We start from the raw sequence: 21,896 nt of genomic DNA on the forward strand, positions 1-21,896 counted from the left end.
AATATTTATGCCAAAATGCAGTATTAAACACATGTTTAATATTTACTAAAATGAACAAAAAAATTTAAACACCCTCTGGTCTCTTTTTATAGACAATTTGCCAAATGTTCATATAGCTGAATAGACCTTATTTTAATTTCAAAAATGCAAATCTCATTTTCTCTAAGTGGGAATTTTTCAATTTGTACTGTTCTCTTACAAATCATTTGTATGTTAGTTTCCTGATACCACATCTAAATTAACACTAGTAATTAGTAGCTAAAATGTAATGCTTGCCCTGTCATTTCCTGGTTTATTTTTTACTTGTCCTATCTTTTAGTATTTTTAGGATCTTTTAACCTACTAATTTTTCTGATTCTTCACTATTTCATGTGAATAGTGAATCTGAAAGTAAAATCCAAAAGGCATGAACTATTTTTTACCAGTAATTGTTCCACCATATTTCAGTCAACAAATATTTGAGACATCCCTACCATGTACAAGACATTCTGCTATAAAGTGGTACAAAATTTCTAGAACTTTATTCACATTTCTTTCCCCTTTTATTCTTTACTCTTCTTTCTCCTGAGTAGTTGAAAATATATAATGACAAAGGACCAGATTTCCCTAGGGTTCCCTCAACCTGCAACACTCTTCCATATTCCTTATTCATACCATATCCATTCACATTCACTCAACAAAAAGTACAGTAGTGCTAGGCATTGTAACGTGTGGTAATATGAGTCCCTCTCAGGAAATGAAGAGAAGGATAAAGATAGTGAAGACATTTCAGAAGGAGAATCTATAAGATAGCGCCCTCAGAAGTATCAGAAAAAGAAACAAAGATGACTCTCAATTTTGTTGTTGGGAGACTAAGTAGGTGATGATGCCATTAACAGAACAGGAACTGCAGAGGCTTCTCTGCAATAATTAAAAATTTGGTCTAAGAATGTTAAATGCGAAGTTCCTTCTGGGTATTCTCCAGTTGAGTCGCCCGGACTAGAATCAGTAATTCCCATATTTGAGTAACCACTGTGTGGCAAAATCCAGGGCACTTACTAAGACATACTCCCAAAATCACAGAATTTAAGAGTCAGGTGACAGAGAATGCAAGTAAAAGTGTGCTTAAAAGAGAAACTCAGGTAAGACAGAAGACTGGAAGCACAGGCACAATTATAAAGGACTTTATATGCCATGCTTAGGAGGTTGGATCTATCCAGGCAATGGGAAAGCATTTAAGGTTTTAAACAAGGAATGGCTTGATTAGATTTGCATTTTAGAAAGATCACTCCAGTTTTAGGGTAGAAAATGGGTTGGAAGAGTGAAAACTGAAAGCAAAAGAAACAAACAGGTAGCTGAGAAAGAAATGTGAGCAAGAGCAGATTGGTCCTAAGATGCACAAAGATTAGAGGAAGATGTGTATGACAGGTAATATTTGCAACCCTGCCTTTCCCAGAGCACACTCAAGTTAAAACCTCTAAAGGACAACAGCAGTCCCTAAACTATACTTAATCATAAGAATAAAGTAGTAATAGCAACATGCAAGTATTAAGCCGCTGATGGGCCCAACACTATTCTATGCTCAATCTTTCTTTTCTACAACAAACTGTGGTAACCATATTCTTATCAAATTACCAGATTAACAGTAAGGTGTGGGAAAACTTTGAATTACATATTTTGATCTGGGAGCCAAGGAATGTATTTTTTTCTATAACTACTTGAATTTCCAGTTATACAGGCTTTATTGAAAATATATAATCTAAATATGTAGTACACAATAAAGAAAAGCAAAACTGAACAGACTCAAGCAACAAAGTTCTTCTATGATTATTCAGTCACCTCATTAGCCAAAGGGCTTATAATATATGGACCTTATACACTTTTGGAAGAGAAAGTTTTTCATAGGCCTCTTACTAATATATTGGGCCCTGATCGGATTAAAGGTGACAATGTGTCCAGATTCCCCTGAGTCATCAGCTGTAATATACCATGTGGCTCAATCAATTTTGATGATTAAAACGTAAGTTGAGGGTTTCTGGGAAAGCTCTTTCCTGCCTTTTCCCTTTTTTCTTCTACTGGAACATAAACATAAGGCTGGAGCAAGAGCAGCCCTCTTCGAACCACAAGATAATAAGCATGAGGACACAAGCCACGTAATAAGGATAGCACAGTATAAGAAAAAAAGTCTGAGTCTGAGACTGTGGTTACTTTATGCTGCTATACCAACCCTACCTGGAGACCACTGTAAAGGGAGAGTAATGAAATCCCTCTTTAACTAAGTAACTATAGGCTAAACATAGTCCTAATTCATAAACTCTGCGTTTCTGACCAAACTACTTAACAGGGCACGTAAGACACTTCACGGTCAGCTCCATTTCCCTATCCCATTTCACACCAATCTCTGTCTCATGCCTTCCACTCCGGTAATTCTAAACCTTGTCGGAACAGCACATACCAGTGGGCTGATTTTCACCTGTCTACCTATAATTCTCTTCACTCTCTCTCATCCCTCCATTTCTCCACAATTTTAATTAACTATTCCTCAGCATGCCAGACTTCATAACTGCTGGCTGGGAGTTAAGGTACCCTGCCTCCTTGCTCTCACATTACCCCATGCACCAGGGAGTACAGGGACTGTGCTGTTTTATATAGCTATTTATGTAAGTATCTGTCTTCCCAACTAGATCACTAGCCCCTCAAGAAGAAAAACAATAGTTTAGTTCTTTTGGTATTCCTGGACTCTGGCATAGTAGCAGCTGGCCCACCAGCAATGCTCAGTAAATGTTTGTTGAATGAATTAGAGTTACATAAAACATGGCTGTTTTTAATTACTAAAACCAATTATATAAAAAAAAGACTGTTAAATGATCCCCCTTCACATTAAAAAATAATTTTCACGCATAATTTGCCCTGAAAATAAGAAAATGGCTTAAGTATTTTCTGCCACCATATGTTGCTTTATAAGATTATTTCCCCCTTAGAACTGTAAGTCCTAAAGACAACACCACAAAACTATCCTTATCTTCCTTGAAGGATTAGTCTCACTTCAGATGGAAAGTCAGAAAGCTAACCAGATGTCCAAAGAATACATTTTCTTACATATTATTAGCAAAACTCATCAGAATGAAGGTAAATAAAGAAATAAGATTTCTTCATACCTGTCACATTGTTGCATTATGGAAATTTCTTTGATTATTTCCTGAAGATCCGACTCAACAGGTACTTGTTTAATTGCCACAACCTGACCAGATTCCTTATGTATTGCTTTAAATACACTTCCGTAAGACCTAAAAGAAACCAAGACATTTATTTTTTTCCTTTCAAATATCATAGGTATTAAAGAAAAAGTCTACTATGAGTGAGTTTTTGCATGTAGTTTTTTCTGGTTTAAAACACTATTTAATGGTGATAACTCAAAGCAAACAAATAAGAAAAGTGAATTATACCTTAGCTTTAATGCTTCAATTATATACTTAAAATCTACTGAAATCATCAAGTTCATATATAAAGATTTGCTTTTTTCCTTATGAATGAAAGAAGTAGACTTACGGTTTGTCAACTCAAACAAATGCAGCATTAAGAAGATATAAATGAAAATTAAAAGAATGAAATATAGAACAAAAACAGCCAAAGTCTCAAGTTAGGGGAAAAGGCCTATCTCACCTTAAGCATAATCATCCCCAAAATATCAAAGCCCCATGCCTGTTGAGACCAAATAAAAGCAAAATGAAACCCTCAGCTGAGGACTACATTATTACCAAAGTTAGAGAAGCAAGGAATCTGGTTTTCCCTTTGTCATACATCCAAGGTCTCCTCAAATGCTCCTCCTCCTCCTCAAGAGCAAGACCACACACTTACAGGTAAATCAAAGGAGTAATAGGATCTAATGGCCCCCTGCCCAAAAATCATCTCTGCTACAACCCTTGAAACTTTGCCAATTAAATATTTATGTGTTTTAAAGCGCAAAACAACGAGAGAGGGAAGCCATGTGTACTCTGGTATGAATTAGAAGACAAAGTAAACATTGCTACCACTTTCTTTTCTTAGTAAGCCAGGTACTAGGATTAGTGTTTTACATGAATTATCGAATTCAACCCTCTCAACTGTGAGGTAAAATACTACCACCAACATTTTATAAATGAGGGAACAGAGACTCAGATACTGAATTTAAACATATAATTTAACAAAGAATTTAAACATATAATTATTCCAAAGACCATACTCTCACCACTGAATCATTTCTGCAGAGGAGAAAGAAGAGCAAGTCATTGAAAGACATGGCACGTTTCCTAGTATTAGAAAGCTATGCAGAATCACTTTCAAATTTATAACCTTTTAAAGTAAGTGAAAAATAAGTGATAAACCAGCTACCCTAATAAGATGAATTTTATCCTATCCTCTGTTTCTTTAAGCTTTCCGAAGTAATTTCTTTAATTTGATACTCAAAGACACCTTTTTGTGTATGTAGTCCTAATTTATGCACGTAAAAATACACACACACACACACACACACACACACATATATACCTCCCCCCTTAAACATCATATATATATGTATACATATATATGTATATAAACATGCATGTGTGCATATATATATATATATATATATATTCCCTCAAAAGCCAGTACAGAATTCAGTGATGGGTTATCTACTGCGAATGAACACCATCACTCTCTTCTAAAGTCTCATTACTGCAAAAGAGAAGCTGGGAACCACATTTCCCAGAATTCCTTTCCTTGAATGGAACCTAGTTAACAGTCTGACAACGAGAAGAATATGCACGAAATCTGAACGGCAAAAAGTTGAGGAGAAACCATCATTCTCCAGATGTAGTTGGAGCAGATGCACTGACAAATATGACATATATGGTGGCTTCCTGCTGAGTTTTTGATGACCAATACATGTTGCTACAGAATAAGAGAGTTGGCGGGAGCTTCTCAAAGATTCTTAAGGATTCCAGTAGATTCCCAGTGAGCTTTTAAGAAACACTCATTTCAGTGTTTCAGGCAGAGATGTTTAGTGTTGGCTTCTCTGACCTTCATTAGCAGATTTGATGACCTCTGTATCTGCGGCCCTTCAACAAGTCATTTGAGCTCCTAATTTTATAATAAACTCTCTATAACCAGAGTACAACAAGGAGCTTTTCTTTTCCTGATCAAACCCTGCTACCAATAGTTTTTGGCATAGGAAGTGGTTCCAAGGGAAAGATCTTAAAGATAAAAAGCTTGAATTAGTTCTTTCTTAGATCTGAAGACAGTAATGACTTCAATGCAAGTACAAATAGAATATTGACAGTCTATGGAATTCAGTGGCAAAACAATTATTTAAATTATTACCCTTAGTTACCTAAAGAGTAAGTAAAGCTTTAGAAGACCAAGTACCTGTATCATTAGAACGTTACAGTGAAAATAAGAGTACAAATACTATAGAACAGGCCTACATTGGAAAGGTTACATAACAAATATGACAAGCTCAGAGCTTAAATTTCCAGCTCAAGACTGAGAACCAGAAAACTTCTGAATGCCCCAAAAGAATTTTTTAATTATTATAGGCACAGGGCTGAGACTTCTGAAAATAAACTCAAGGTCCAATCTATGCTAGCTGAATTACATTGCAAACTAAATTCACAACATCACCAGGTCTATTCTGTTAAAGTTAGACTTTTAACTATAAAGAGAGGTATCCAGTGAGTTGGTAATGAGACATTTAAGTAGACATTTATTAATCTGAGTACCTTGAACCCCCAAACCTACCAAGCCTCCCTTACCAACAAAAGCAACCCTATTCCCCAGTGGGAGAAGGTGAGCCTCACAATGCCTAAAGACTCCATAATGACCTCACCTGAGGCAGTCACTTTTCAGGGGAATGTAGATCCTCCTCCATCACCTCTCATTGCTTCCAGTCCTATAACTACACTCAAATCCCCAGACACCAGAGGGATGAATATAAAATCTGATGCAATAGCACCTTGCTTTTTCATACCAAAAAAGTTTAAGATTATTGTCAGTTTTTATCAGAATTCTAAAGAATATGTGTGGGAATAGATTCCAAGATTTCTAGGGAGAAAGGAATTCACAGATATGGATACAAGACCAGAAATTCCAGACCCAGTGTGTTATCTCAAACAGTTAGGAGTATGCTCCCAACAGTATGCTCAGCTAGTTAACTGAAACTTGGACTCTAAAGTGGCCTACAGAGAAATGCCAGAGATCCTCAGTATACATTAGAGAAAGGAGACCAAAGGTTCAAGTAGATAAGATACTGGAATGGATATATTTGACTTGTTCACCAAACTCCTACTATGCTCACTGAGAGGGTCCAGAAGATACTCCCCTTACTAGCATCCTTGGAAGCTCTATAGTGCAGGTCAGCGATAACAGACATGCCAACAGTGAAATGGGCTCCCTAATTTTAATGAGAGATAGGATCCATAAAGAAGTGAAAAGAACTAGCAAAATCTTTCTACCAGAGACAAAGCAGGCATGAAAATCATAATGGGTAGCAAAGTAAGGCTGAATTTTCTTTTTTTTTATACATTTAAGTTTGGATATTAAAATTATGCTGGCTTCATAAAAATAACTACAGTTATGTGCCCTTTAAAGACTTAGCTTTTTTTTTTTTAGTAAAATGCATATAACATAAAATACACCATTTTCAACACTTTTAAAGTGTACGATTCAGTGGCATTTAGTGCATTCTCAATGTTGTATCATCATTACTTCTGTCTAGCACCAAATCATTTGGAATCTCCTTTCTGGTCTCTGGACTTATCTATTCTGGATTCTTCATATAAATGGAATCATGTAATATATGGCTTTTGTATCTGGCTTCTTTCACTAAATAGAATATTTTCAAGGTTCATCCTACTGTAGCATGTATCAGTACGTCATTCCTTTTAATGGCTAAATAATATTCCATTGTACAGATATATCACATTTTATCCATTCACCAGTTGATAAGCATTTCCACATTTGCCTCTTGTGAATACCAGTGCTATGAGCTGGTATCTTTTTCAATTAACAGAGATCTATCTTTCCATCTTTTCCATGGTAAATGATCTATTTAAGTTTTAACTTTTTTGAGGATCAATTTATATTATTATATATTTATATTTTATTATGAAATTTATAGAATTTACATTATGAAAACATCTACTTTTGGATTTTCAAATGAGTTGTCATTAGAGCAACATATAGTGGCCTCTTAATTCTTCAAACTGTTTCTCTATCTTTGGTTGTAACTTCTTTCTTATTCCAAATTTTTTATCATTTTGCTCTTCTTTCTTTAGTCAAAGTCAGAAGAGGTTTAACTATTTTATTGATCTGCTCTAAGAAATAATTTTTGTATTAATCATTTCTAAATTTTATTTTCTATTTCATTAATTTCAGCTTTTTCTTTTATGAATTCTCTCTTCCTAATTTTTTGGGTACATTTTATTATTTTTCTAAGTTCACTGTGTAAGCACTAAGTTCTTTTCTTTTGGTATTTCTTTGTTAGTAATGAAGGAATTTAAAACTAAATGTTTTTCCCTAATTACAGCTTCTCTGGATTCCACAGATATTGGTATGATTTGTTCTCTTTTTCATTTTCTAAATAATTCATAGTTTCCTCTTTAATCTATAGGTTACCTCAGACTTTGTGTACTAAATTCCAACAAGTATGGGTTTTATCATATTGTAATTATTTCTTTCTAATTTTAACAAACTATAATCAACAGTGAGACATACAAAATCTTTTTTTACAATGTGTTAGTTTTTTAATCAATGCTTTATGAACATACCAAAAAAAGGAGGAATGCCAAAATATATGTTGTAATACAAGCACAGATATACACTGTATATTTATAAATATAATCAAGTTCGTTGATTACAATATTTAGATCCTTTATGTCTTTTTTTCTACTACTCTTGTCCAATTCTTAAAGAGATTTATGAAAATCTCCCATCTGAATATACTTTTATGAGACTCCCCTGACATTTCTAACAGCTTTCCTTCACAAATTTAACTGTCATAGTGACTGACACATATACGTTTCATATAAATTGTCTTATATGCCACTACCTTAAGTCCCTCATTATTCTTTATTTGGATATTAACCCCTCTTTATTCACTTGAGATCTTTTAACTTTAATTAATTTACCTGATAAAAATATTGCCACTCCTATTTCTTTTTATTTTTATTTGTAGGATTATCTCTTTCTTATCGGCATCTCTAATAGGAACTATCCCTATATTTCTACCCTACAGGCCTCTTATAAATAGCATATTCCTAGATTTTTGCATTTTAATTGACCCTACTAGTTTATCTTTTAATGGGATAACTGACATTTAGTGAAAAATATATTTCATCTTATTCCTTCCAACTTACATTTAGCTTATTATTTTACATTTTTGTTTCCTCTATTTCCTTTTCCTCGCTCTCACTGGTTTACACCATTTTAATTGTTTTATGCCTTTCATCATTTTGAAAGTTCTTTTATACTCTGCCATTTCATTAAATGTCCCTATGTGCTAAAATTGAAACATTTCTCTACTATTATTTTAAATCATATTAAGTATTCCTCTGTCTCACTGAGACACTCTATTTACAATCTATTACTCATTTTTCCCCAAGTAAAATGAGTCCCAACATCCTGAAAGATGGTCTTATGTTCACTTGCCTAACAAAGTCAAAATCTTTCAAGCTTATTAATAAGAATACCAGACAGAACAAATTAACAAACCTTGTGAGTCACTTTATGGAACATTTCTTGCCTTTCTTATATATATATATATATATATATATGTATGTACATACATATGTACATACATATATATATATACACACACACATATATATGTATATATATATATACATATATACGTATATATATATACACACACATATATATGTGTATATATATATACATATATACATATATATATACACACACACATATATATGTATGTGTGTGTATACATGTGTGTGTGTATCCTACTTCTCTGAAAAACACAATTACTAGATTTAGCACAATCCAGTATTTTCAAATTCAGATTGACTGCTGCAAAGTATATTAATTTTAATACTACTACTATTTTTTTCCTTTCCACTTTTATTGAGATATATCTGACATATATAATATTGTAGTAGTTTAAGGTGTACAACATAATGATTTAATGTATGTATATACTACAAAATGATTACAAGTTTAGTGGACACCTAACAGCTCACAGAGTCAGAAAAAAGTTTTTTCTTATGATGAGAACTTTTAAGATCTACTCTCTTAGCAACACTGAAATCTTTAATATAGCATTGTTAACTAATCACCATGCTATATATGTACATCCTTGGAACTTATTTATCTTATAACTAGAAGTTTGTACCTTTTGACCCCCTTCACCCATTTCTCCCACTCCCCGTTATCCTCTCTCTGGAAACCACCGATTTGTTCTCTGTTTCTATGAGCTTGGCTTTTTAGATTCCACATATAAGTGAGATCATACAGTATTTCTCTCTCTCTCTGACTTATTTCACTTAGCATAATGTCTTTATGACCGAATAATATTCTATTATATACATGAATCTTCCTTGACTTATATGGCAGCTATGTCCTGATAAATCCATAGTAAGTTCAAATATCTTAAGACGAAAATGCATTTAATATGTTTAACCTACCAGACATCACAGCTTAGCCTAACCTATCCTAAATGTGCTCAGAACACTTACGTTAACCTACAGTTGGGCAAAATCATCTAACACAAAGCTCGTTTTGTAATAAAGTGTTGAATATCTCATGTAATTTGTTGAATACTATGCTGTAAGTAAAAAACAGAATGGTGGTATGAGTACAAAATGGTTGTAAGTGTATTAATTGTTTACCTTCATGACTGCATGGCTGAATAAGAATTGTGGCTTACTTCTGCCGCCTACCAACATAAGAAAGGTTATGATACTACATATCATTAGCCCAGGAAAAGATCAAAATTCAAAATTTGATATATGGTTTCTACTGAATGCATATCACTTTTGCACCATCATAAGTCAAACCAGGTAAATTGGGGACCATCCATATATACCACATTTTCTTTACCCATCTGTATATACTGTATTTTCTTTACCCATACAACCATCAATGGGACACTTACATTGTTTCTATGTCTTGGCTGTTGTAAATAATGGTGCATTGAACATGAAGATGCAGGTATCTCTTCAAGATGATGATTTTGCTTCCTTCACATATATATACCCAGAAGAGAGACTGCTGGATCATATGGTAGTTCTATTTTTAATATTTTGAAGAACCTCTATATTGTTTTCTATAGTGGCTGCACCAATGTTCATTCCCACCAACAGGGCACAGCAGTTCCCTGTTCCCCACATTCTCACCAATACTTGTTATTTCTTGTCTTTTTGGTAATAGCCATTTTAACAAGTGTGAGGTGATAGCTTATTGTGGTTATGATTTACATTTCCCTGATGATTCATGATGCTGAGCATCTTTTCTTGCACGTGCTGACCATCTGGATGTCTTCTTTGGAAAAACATCTATTCAGATCCTCTATCCATTTTTTAATTAAAATGTTCAGGTTTTTTGCTATTGAGATGTATGAGTTCTTTATATGTTTTGGATGTTAACCCCTTATCAGATATATTACTTGCAAATATTTTCTCCTATTCTACAGGTTGCTTTTTCATTTTATCAATGGTTTCCTTCCACTGCAGACATTTTTTAGTTTGACATAGTCCCGCTTACTTGTTTCATTTTTGCCTCTGTTACCTTTTCTTTGGGTGTCAAATCCAAAATGTCATGTCAAGACCAACGTCAAGGAGTTTACTGCCCATGTTTTCTTCTAGGAGTTTAAGTTTCAGGTTTTACATTCAAGTCTTTAATCCATTTTGAGTTGATTTTTGAGTATAAGACAGAAGCCCAGTTTCATTCTTTTGCATGTGGGTGTCCAGTTTTCCAACATCATTTATTAAAGAAATTCTCCTTTCCCCATTGTATATTCTTGGCTCCTTTGTCATAAATTAACTGATTATATATGCATGGGTTTGTTTCTGAGTTCTCTATATTGCTTCATTAAACTGTTTTTATACCAATACCATAATATTTTTATTACTACAGGTTTTTTTTTTTAATTTTTTTTTTAATGTTTATTTATTTTTGAGACAGAGAGAGACAGAGCATGAGTGGGGGAGGGTCAGAGAGAGAGGGAGACACAGAATCTGAAACAAGCTCCAGGCTCTGAGCTGTCAGCACAGAGCCCGACGCGGGGCTCGAACCCACGAACCATGAGATCGTGACCTGAGCCGAAGTCGGACGCTCAACCGACTGAGCCACCCAGGCGCCCCCTTACAGGTTTTTTTTTAATGTTTATTTACTTTTGAGAGAGACAGAGCATGTGAGCAGGGGAGAGGCAGAGAGAGGGGCACAGAGGATCCAAAGCAAGCTCTGTGCTGACAGCAGACAGCCTGATGCAGGGCTCAAACTCACAATCCATGAGATCACGGCCTGAGCCGAAGTTGGACACTTAAACAACAGAGCCACCAAGGCACCCCGGATTACAACAGTTTTGTAATATTGTTTGAAATCAGGGAGCATGATGCCTCCAGATTAATTCTTTATTCTCATAATTGCTTTAGCTATTCAGGGTTTTCTGTAGTTCCAAACAAATTGTACAACAGTTTGTTCTATTTCTGTGAAAAATACCATTGGTATTTTGTTAGGGACTGCAATGGATCTGTGGATTGCTTTGGGTAGTATGAACATCTTAACAATATGAATTCTCCCGGTCTATGAGCACAAAATATCTTTTTGTCTTCAATTTCTTGCATCAATGTATTACAGCTTTCAATAAACAGATCTTTCACCTCCTTGGTTAAATTTTTCCTCGGCGTTTCCTTCTTTCCGATATAATTATAATTCATTTATAATTATTTTATTAATTCTAACAAATTTTGGGTGGACTCTGAGTTCTTCTATATAATATCATGTCATGTGCAAATAGAAACAATTTTATCTCTTCCTATTTCATTTGGATATTTTTATTTCTTTTTCTTTCCTAATTGCTCTCGCTAGGACTTCCTGTTCTGTGTTAAATAAAAGTGGTGAGAGTGTTCATCCATGTCTTGTACCTGATCTTAGAAGAAAAGCTTTTAGTTTTTCACCACTGAGTATGATGTATGCCATGGGCGTGTCATGGCCTTTATTATGTTGAAGTGTGTTCTCTCTATACTACTTCTATTCAATAAAATATATTCTAGTGAAAGATTAATATCATATAGTAATTTATAATTTTCTGTCATTACCTAATGCTACTTTCATATTTTTTGTACTTACCCTTCTCCAAGTTTCTCTAATACATCAAAAACTTCTTCAGGCTGCTTAGTCAGACTGTCTTCACTCAGCTTTTTTAGCTTACTGATGAAAAAAAGAGAAAGAGAAATATTTTAAGACTTTTTATAAAATTTTTAATTTCATTTTTAAGAGGTAATCTATTCAGATAGTTCAAAAATAAAACAATATAAAAAACATGAGGCAAATAGTCTCGTTTCAATCCCTATTCCTAATCTTCCCAGAACACCTCAAATGACTACTTTTATTAGCTTCTTATGAAATCTTTATACAAATATGAACATATATTTTTACTTCTCACCCTTTTTAACACATAAGATAGCATTTTATACACACTCTTTCTACCCACACTGTTATAACTTTGCTGTTTTCATTTAACAACATGTAGCCTATATTGGAGAATCTACAACACAAGTACATAGAAAGCATCCCCATTCATTCTTTTTTACATTTACATCCTACACTATTGCAAAGATGTAGCATCTCTTACAAATCACTTTTTTATGAATATCTAGGTTTCCTTTTGCTATTATAAACAACACTGCACTGGATAAATGTATACATAAGTCAGTTCACACATGTTCCACTGCATCTGTAGGATAAATTCCCAGAAGTGAAACTGTAAGATCCAGAGAATACATATACACATACATACACACGCAAAAAAATATAGAAGCATATGTATTGAACAAGTATCTGTACTATAAGCATAATCATATTTGATAACAAATAATACAATATAATCACTATAGTAACAACTACATAGCAATTATTAAGGTTATTGATTACATTTTACGTTTTATCTACTATATGTTATATAAATATATACGTATAGTGATAGATACTAGCAAACTGCCCTCCAGGGAGCTTGCACCAATTTATTATCCTACCAGTAATATATGAGAGAGACTCTTCCCCCACAATTTCACCAACAAAGTATTTAACTATATATCTGGGTTTCAGTCAATATGTTAGCTGAAAACGTGTCACTCAGAATAGATTTAATTTGTATTTCTCTTATTTTGAGTGAAACTGAGTATCTTTTAACATCATTATGAAACTAGACCATCTATTCATTTCCTTTGTTCATTTCTCTTCAAGTTTTTTGGTCTTTTTCTTATCTATATACAAGGTAAACTTGCCTTTGTTTAGGTTTCAAATATTTTCAATTGTATTTTGACTTCACTTATGAGGTTTTAGTTTTCTACTCTATCTGACTGCCACATTGCCATAATGAAATGTGTTCTTGTTTTGTTTTGCCTTCTTTAAAAATCATCTATATATACGGCACATGCAGATATCTGGAAACAAGAGGTGAGAAGGATTATTCATGGCGAATTTGATGGAACAAGGTTAATTCAGTATGAATGAAATGTCATGTATGAAGAACTAAAATAATTCAGTATGAATAAAGAAAAAGTGAACAGGATGTAGAGGTAAGCAAAGTCAAATTTTAAAAAAGCTTTGTAAACCATGTTAAGGAACTCTTTTTTAAAAACTATCACTTCCCATATAGAAAATCTGAACAGACCAATTAGTAGTAACAATATTGAAATGGTAATCAAAACATTATCAAAGGATAATCAGAATCAGGCTCAGGTCACAATCTCACAGTTCGAGTCCCACATCAGGCTCTGTGCCTGCTTCAGATCCCTTCCTCCATTTTAGGACACACAAAGTGCTCACTATGAAAAAGAAAGCAAGCTTTCACCTGAATGTGACCATTCTGGCACCTTGATCTTGGACTTCCAAGTTTCCAGAACTATGAGAAACAAATCTGTTGTTTATAAGCTACCTGGTCTGTGGTATTTGTAGCAGCCTAAACAGACCAAGACAAAAACCCAAAGTTTGTTTTTTGAAAAGACCAACAAAATTAATAAACCCTAGACAAACAAAGCTAGACTTAAAAGAGAGAGAGAGAAAGAGAAAGAGAGAGGGATAGGGAGAGAGAGAGAAGACTCAAACAACCAAAATTAGAAATGAAAGAGGGGACACCAAAACTCATGCTCACAGAAATAAAAACAATTATAGGAAAATACTACGAATAATTATACACCAACAAATCAGATAATGTAGAAGAAATGGTTAAATTCTTAGAAATACACAATCTATCAAGACTGAATCCTGAAAAAATAAATATTCTCAGTGGACGTGTAAATACTAAGAAGATTGAAGGAGTAATAAAAAATCTCTCAACAAAGAAAAGCCCAGGACTAAAGGGCTTCACTGGAGAATTCTATCAAACATCTAAGGAAGAATTAACACCAACACTCCTCAAACTCTTCCAAAAAACTAAAGAGTAAAGAACACTTCCAAATTTATTCTGAAAGGCCAGCATTACTATGAACCAAAACCACATAAAGATACAGCATGAAAACTACAGACCAATATCCTTAAATACTGATACAATAATCCTCAACAAAATACTAACAAACCAAATTCACAGCACATTAAAAGAATTATACACCATGAACAAGTGGAATTTACACCTGTAATGTAATAATGGTTCAACAAATGAAATGCAATCATTTGTTTAAAATTAAGTGCAAAAATCACATGATCATCTCCAGTGATGCAGAGAAAGTATTTAGCAAAATTCAATATCCTTTCATGATAAAAACACTCAAACTAAAACTATTAAAAATAACATAAAATAACAATAATGAGGATGTGAAGAAATTGGAACTCTTGTGCACTGTTGGTGGGAATGTAAAGTGGTGCAGCCATTATGGAAAACAATATGAAGATTCCTCAAAAAATTAAAAATAGAACTACAACATAATCCGTTGATCCCACTTCTGGGTACATATACAAAAGAACTCAAAGCAGCATTTTAAAGAAGTATCTGTGTACCCCATGCTTACAGCATTATTCTAAATAGCCAAGAGGTGGAAACAACCAAATGTCCATCAACAGATGAAAAGACAACCAAAGTATGGTATAGGCATACAATGGAATAGTATGCAACTTTCAAAGAATGAAAACTGTCCTGGGGCACCTGGATGGCTCAGTCAGTTAAGTGTTGGACTCTTGATTTCAGCTCAGGTCATGATCTCACAGTTCAGTTCATGAGTCTGAGCCCCACGTTGGGCTCCACACTAATAGTGCACAGCCTGCTTGGGATTCTCTCTCTCTCTGCCCCTCCCCCACTTGCTCTCTCTCTCTCTCTCTCTCTCTCTCTCTCAAAATAAATAAACATTAAGAAAAAAAAAAGAATGAAACCTACAACATGGATGAACCTTGAGGACATCACATTAAGTGAAATAAGCCAGTCACAAAAGGACAAATACTGCATAATTCCACTCACATGACATATCAGTCAAAATTATAAAAACAAAACTGGAAAGGTGGTTGCCAAGAGCTGGGGGTAAAGAGGAAGTAGAATTCATGTTTAGTGGGTACAGAGTCGCAGTGTTGCAAGGTAGCAAAGTTCCAGATATCTGTTGAACAACATTATGAATATACTTAATACTACCGAACTTAAAAATTTCTTAAGATAATAAATTTAATGTTTTGGGTGTTTGTTTGTTTGTTTGTTTGTTTGTTTTACCACAGCTTTAAAAAAGAGGTCTTATGGGGCACTTGAGTGGTTCAATTGGTTGAGCATCACACTCTCAGTTTCAGCTCAGGTCATGATCTCATGGTTCGTGAGTGCAAGCCCCACATCAGGCTCTATGCTGACAGAAGGGAGTCTGCTTGGGATTCTGTCTCTTTCTGTGTTCCTCCCCTACATGCATGTGCATGCTCTCTTCCTCAAAATAAACATCTAAACTAAATAAACAAAAAATAAACACAAGGTCTTAGTGACTTAGAAAAACAGAAAAAAAAGAAAAACTTCTCCATTTGTTCATTTATTTAAAACATAACTGTTTAAACCAAAAATAACAACTAACATGGGGTTAAATAACATATGTACAAGTAAAATATAGTACAAAGCAGCACAAAGGAAGAGAGATGAAAAAGAAATGTACTCTTACAAGGGCCTCACATGATGTGTGAAGTGGTATAAAAGTATTTGAAGAAAGGAGTGCCTGGGTGGCTCAGTCGGTTAAGCGTCTGACTTCAGCTCAGGTCATGATCTTGCTCTTCGTGAGTTCGAGCCCTGCACCGTGCTCTCTGTGCTGACAGCTCAGAGCCTGGAGCCTACTTAGGATTCTGTGTCTCCTCTCTCTGTCCTTCCCCCACTCATGCTCTGTTTCTGTCTCTTAAATAAACATTAAAAAAAAATTTTTTTTAAGTATTTGAAGAAAGATTTTTGATAAGTTAAAGATTCATATTGTAAACCTTCGAGGAATCACTAAGAATAGAAAGCAACGAGGGGCGCCTGGGTGGCTCAGTCAGTTAGGCGTCAGACTTCAGCTTAGGTCGTGATCTCACAGTTCGTGAGTTCGGGCCCCACATCAGGCTCTGTGCTGACAGCTCAGAGCCTGGAGCCTGTTTCAGATTCTGTGTCTCCCTCTCTCTCTGACCCTCCCCTGTTCATGCTCTGTCTTTGTCTCTCAAAAATAAACATTAAAAAATTAAAAAAAAAAAAAAAAAAAAAGGAAAGCAATGAGGTACCACTAATTCATCAATAGTGGAGATAAAATGGAATAAAAATTACTCTATCCAAAAAGGCATGAGTTGGGGACAGGGCGGGGGGGGGGGGGGGTAGGGAAGGAAAAAAGAACAGATTGTGACAGAGAAAAATGGAAAGACTGTAGATTTAAACTAAAATATATCAGGAAATCCCCCTACTTTTGGATATGATAGTGTGAAGAGGCTGACATATGCTCCTCAAACAAAAACACTGAACAAGTTGTCAAAATCAACCAGTTTATGACTCGAAAAATTGAAACAAAAGCAGCCAACATATTGAAAAGCATTTATTCTTAAAACCTTGCAATGGCTTTGAGTAACAACAGAAAGACTGTGTGGCCTTCCAGCCTAGGGCTGTTACCATCACCTGTCCCCCAATTCCATCAGTAGCAAGAACTATAGTTTTACTAGGACAAGGTTGACTATGAAAAGTAGCAACTTTGCTGCCAGAAAAAAATGGGCTCAATTTGGGACATGAATCAAAAACTGGCAGTTTTGTCAACTAAAGATGGTAAGCCTAATAATAAACAAATTGTCAAACCCACAGCTTTGACATTCAAGCTTGGGTAAACAACAAACTAGCCAGAAATTTAACAGGAAGAATCTGAAAATGAAAGGGTGAGATGAGTTCTCCATATATCATGGCTGACTAGAAAAATATGCACACAAGCATAGGAGACCCAACAAAAACCCATGAAAAGTAAAAGCCAAAAAAGACTTGAAAACTAGCTACAGCTTTGAATGCCCTCCCCCAATACATACACAGCTATATCAGCAGAGAGTAGAAGGCATAAAGGTTCAAGGTGTTTAAGCACAACCTCTGCCCAAGTCACTGGCTGATCACTAAGTTATGTAGAAAAGAGGCAATTTCAAATAATCCTGGCTAGAAAATTAAAAATTAAAAAATGAGCAGAGGCATTAATAGCCAAATACTGCAAGAAGATAAATGCCACAGTTTAACTCCAAGGTGGTATAAAAAGAAAAAAAAAAAAACTGGAGGAAAAAGGAGAGAAACTAGAGTGTCCACAGTGTATTATTTTAAAAGTCTAGTTTTAAACAAAACAACAACAACAACAAAAAGATTATGAAACATACAAAGAAACAGGAAAGCATATTCAGGAAGCAGTCAATAAAGAGCAATCAGCAGAAAAGAAAACAGTCATAGAAAATGATTTACAGGGGTGCCTGGGTGGCTCAGTCAGTTAAGCGTCAGACTTCAGATCAAGTAGTGATCAAACAGTTCGTGAGTTCGGGCCCCACTTCGGGCTCTGTGGTGACAGATCAGAGCCTGGAGCCTGCTTCAGATTCCGTGTCTCCCTCTCTCTCTGCCCCTCCTCTACTTACACTCTGTCTCTCTCTCAAAAATAAATAAAATTTTTAAAATTTTTAAAAAAGAAGAAAAATGATTTACAGTGGACCTAGATATTGAATATATAAGAAAAAGGTTTCAAATTGGTTATTTTAGATATGCTTAAAAAGATGAATCTGTGTTCAAGAAATTAAAGAAAAATATCTTGAAAATGACTCAACAGAGAATCTCAATAGACAAATAGAAACTAATACAAATGTCAAATTTAGACTTGAAAAATAAATCTCTCATAAAAATATACTAGAAGAACTCAACAGCATATCTGAGATAAAAGATGAAAGAATCAAAAAAAAAGATGAAAGAATCAATAGACTTTCAGATATCTGAATAAAAGAGAGAGAGAGAAGATGAAGACATAGAGTCTCAGAGACTGGTGATACATACAACATAGCAACACACATGTAATGGGGAGTCTCAGGAGAAAAGAGAGACTAAGGGGCAGAAACAATTATTTGAAAAAACAGTAGCTGAAAACTTCCCAAATTTGAAAAATTAAGGTTTAAAAAGCATTAATGTACACATCCAAGAGGTAAACAAACCCCAAGTAGGATAAACACAAAAAGATCCACAGCTAGGCACACCGTAGTCAAACTGCCAAAAGACAACTGAAAATGACTCATCATGAACAGCAGAACAAGAAGAATATGAGTAACAGCTGACTTCTCATCACAAACCATGCCAGTCAGAATACAGTGAAAGGAAACACTCAAAGTGCTGAAAAAATTCTAAATCCAACAAATTCCTCTTCCAAAAATGAAGGGCAAATAAGGACATCCCCAGATAAACAAAAACTGAAAGAATCTCTTGCTAGGAGAGCTTCTCTACAAGAAATAATAAAAGAACTTCTGGATTAAAGGAAATGGTAAATATTTGCATAAACATAAAAGATCAATTTATCTTAAAAAACAAAAGACTGTTTGAATCAATAATTATAGTATTGTATCACTGAAGTAACATTCTGAGGTATTATACACACACGCACACACACACACACACACACACACACACACTACACATAATAAAACAAAGGGAAAAGAAATGGAGCTATATTGAAGCAAACTTGCTATATTTTACCAGAATTAAGTCAACCCAAAATTGGTTATAATAAAGACACATACTATAATCCCTTGAGCAAGTATTAAGAAAAAAAACTGGAGAAAAATGCAGTTAACAAAATTCTATTGGTTAGTTACATTAAATATATATGGAGTCAAATCACTCAATTAAAAGAGAGATTGTGAGACTGGATTAAAAAGGCAGGGGCGCCTGGGTGGCGCAGTCGGTTAAGCGGCCGACTTCAGCCAGGTCACGATCTCGCGTCTGTGAGTTCGAGCCCCGCGTCGGGCTCTGTGCTGACAGCTCGGAGCCTGGAGCCTGTTTCCAATTCTGTGTCTCCCTCTCTCTCTGCCCCTCCCCCGTTCATGCTCTGTGTCTCTCTGTCCCAAAAATAAATAAAAAACATTGAAAAAAAAAAATTTAAAAAAAAAAATAAATAAAAAGGCAAGATCCAACTACATCCTATCTACAAAAAAACTCACACAAAGACATTAAATAAAAGGAGGGAAAATACATACCATGAGAAACTAATCAAAACAAAGCTAAAGTGGCTGTATTAATATCAGGCAAAGAAGACTGCAGAGAAATTAATGCCACCAGAGATAAAGAAGGATATTTCATAATGACAAAAGGATCAATTTGTCAAGAAGACAGAACCCTACACATGTAAGCACCCTAAAACATAGCTATAAAACCATGGAACAAAAACTGAAAGAATTGAAAGGAGAAAAGTACAAATCCAAAATAATAATCACTGGAGATTTTGACACTCCTCTCTCAGTAATTTACACAATAAGTTTACAAAATATCAGTAAGGATATACAAGACAAACAATACTATCAACCAATTTAAGTTCTTTATTTCGTGTCTTTTATTTCTCGTATCTTTATTTACCTTTTTTTCCCCAATAATTTCCATTGCTCTGGTGAATTCTCCTGACTCTTCACTGGTGTTGTCCACCTTTCACCAGATACTTTTAACATAGCAATCACTGTAATTTCAAAGTCCCTGTATGACAGTTCCAACATCTGGATCATCTCTGATTTTGGTTTGGCTGACTATTTCATCTTTTGACGAAGGGTCGCTTTCCTTGCTTTTGGGGGTGATGTACTACTTTCACTTGAATCCAAGACACAAACACACACATGCAAACACTGATATAAAATTACCTAGTAGAAGTGGCTCTGGGGGAAAAAAAATGTGATACAGGAATTTTTATCAATAGTACAACAAAAACCCAAAGATAAAAATGGCAAAAAATACGTGCAAACATTTCACAAAAAATATACAAATGGCTAATAAGCACATTGCGTCATGAGGGAAATGAAAAATAAAACTACAATAAAATAATACCACCCACAAAAAGGGCTAAAATTATAAAGACAATAACAAGTATTAATAAGGATATGGAACAAGGGGATCTCTCTCATACATTGATATTGGAAATGAAAAATTAGTCAATTCAAAAAACAGGTTAGCAGTTGTTATAAACTTTTAGGCACACACTTATACAAACCAGCAATTCTATTCCTACGTATTTAAGAACCTACGTCCACCAAAGACTTGTACACAAAAACTCATAGCGGCCTTATTCAAAATCAAAACCTGGAAGAAAAAAAAATTCCAGAGGTCCCTGAGTGGCTCAGTCGGTTAAGTGTCCTAACTCTTGATCTCAGCTCAGGTCTTGATCTCAGGGTCGTGAGTTCAAGCCCCACACTGGGCTCCAAGCAGGGCATAAAACCTACTTTAAAAAAAATTCCAAATGTCCATCAATTAGCAGATGAATAAACAAACTATGGTAAATCCATACACTGGAATAATACTCATAATAATAATAATAATAATAATAATAAAACCTAACAAACTACTACATTCAAGATCTTGAACAAATCTCAAAATGACTATTGCTGAACCAAAAAAAAGCCAAACTAAAAGAGTGAACCTTATATTATGCAAATTATATCTCTATAACATTTACCCAAAAAAGTTGTAAGGAAATTATTGGTGATTACAGCAAGAGCAATTTAGTGGAGTGGTAAAGGCAGAAACCAAACTGCAATGTTTTGAGACAACAGAATAAAGTGAAGAGGTAGAGACAACAATTATGGATCACAGTCCACTTGGAAGTTTCTGGAAAGGATAAGTGACTGGAGACATGAGTTTGAGAAGGAACATAAAGCCAAACAAACAAACAAAAACCATTAGAAATGCTTGAAAAGGGGTAAATGATATTTTGAATGAATTAGTAAAATAAAGGAAAATTGAAAATACAAGTGAGAACAAGACATAACTACTAAAGCACGTCCCTGAAAAGGGTGGAAGAATGAGATGGAAAGCACATGTGGATGGGACTGCTTTAACCTCAAAGGGCTGCAGACACCTCTCTCATAATAGGAGGATATGATAGGCAGACTTAAACAGTAAATGGTAGAAAGTTAAGGGAGCTCTCATATACTGACTTCTATTTGCTTTAGGAAGTCAGAGGGATATTCATCTGCTGTGAGTGAGGAAGTTAAAGTCTGAGATTTGAGAATATAAAACTATATTTGAAATAGCCAGAGTGGAAAACCAAAAC

At 34.6% G+C, this 21,896-nt stretch overlaps 1 protein-coding gene and 1 long non-coding RNA gene across 2 annotated transcripts in view; one reads left to right on the forward strand and one right to left on the reverse strand.

The window, feature by feature from the left end:
• The window catches only part of STK3 (serine/threonine kinase 3), a 285,970-nt gene that overhangs the window by 238,668 nt on the left and 25,406 nt on the right, over positions 1 to 21,896 (reverse strand). The window contains 2 exon segments of the mRNA XM_058698688.1: positions 3,138 to 3,266; positions 12,304 to 12,384. Of these exon segments, the coding sequence (XP_058554671.1) occupies positions 3,138 to 3,266; positions 12,304 to 12,384 (210 nt within the window).
• LOC131494364 (uncharacterized) overlaps positions 1 to 21,896 on the forward strand; it is a 48,957-nt gene that overhangs the window by 18,520 nt on the left and 8,541 nt on the right. The window contains exon 2 of the long non-coding RNA XR_009253344.1: positions 13,616 to 13,754. This is a non-coding gene — a long non-coding RNA (uncharacterized LOC131494364). The remainder of the gene's footprint in view (positions 1 to 13,615; positions 13,755 to 21,896) is intronic.

This window comes from Neofelis nebulosa, chromosome 14, assembly GCF_028018385.1.
Source record: "Neofelis nebulosa isolate mNeoNeb1 chromosome 14, mNeoNeb1.pri, whole genome shotgun sequence".
NCBI classification, from domain to species: domain Eukaryota; kingdom Metazoa; phylum Chordata; class Mammalia; order Carnivora; family Felidae; genus Neofelis; species Neofelis nebulosa.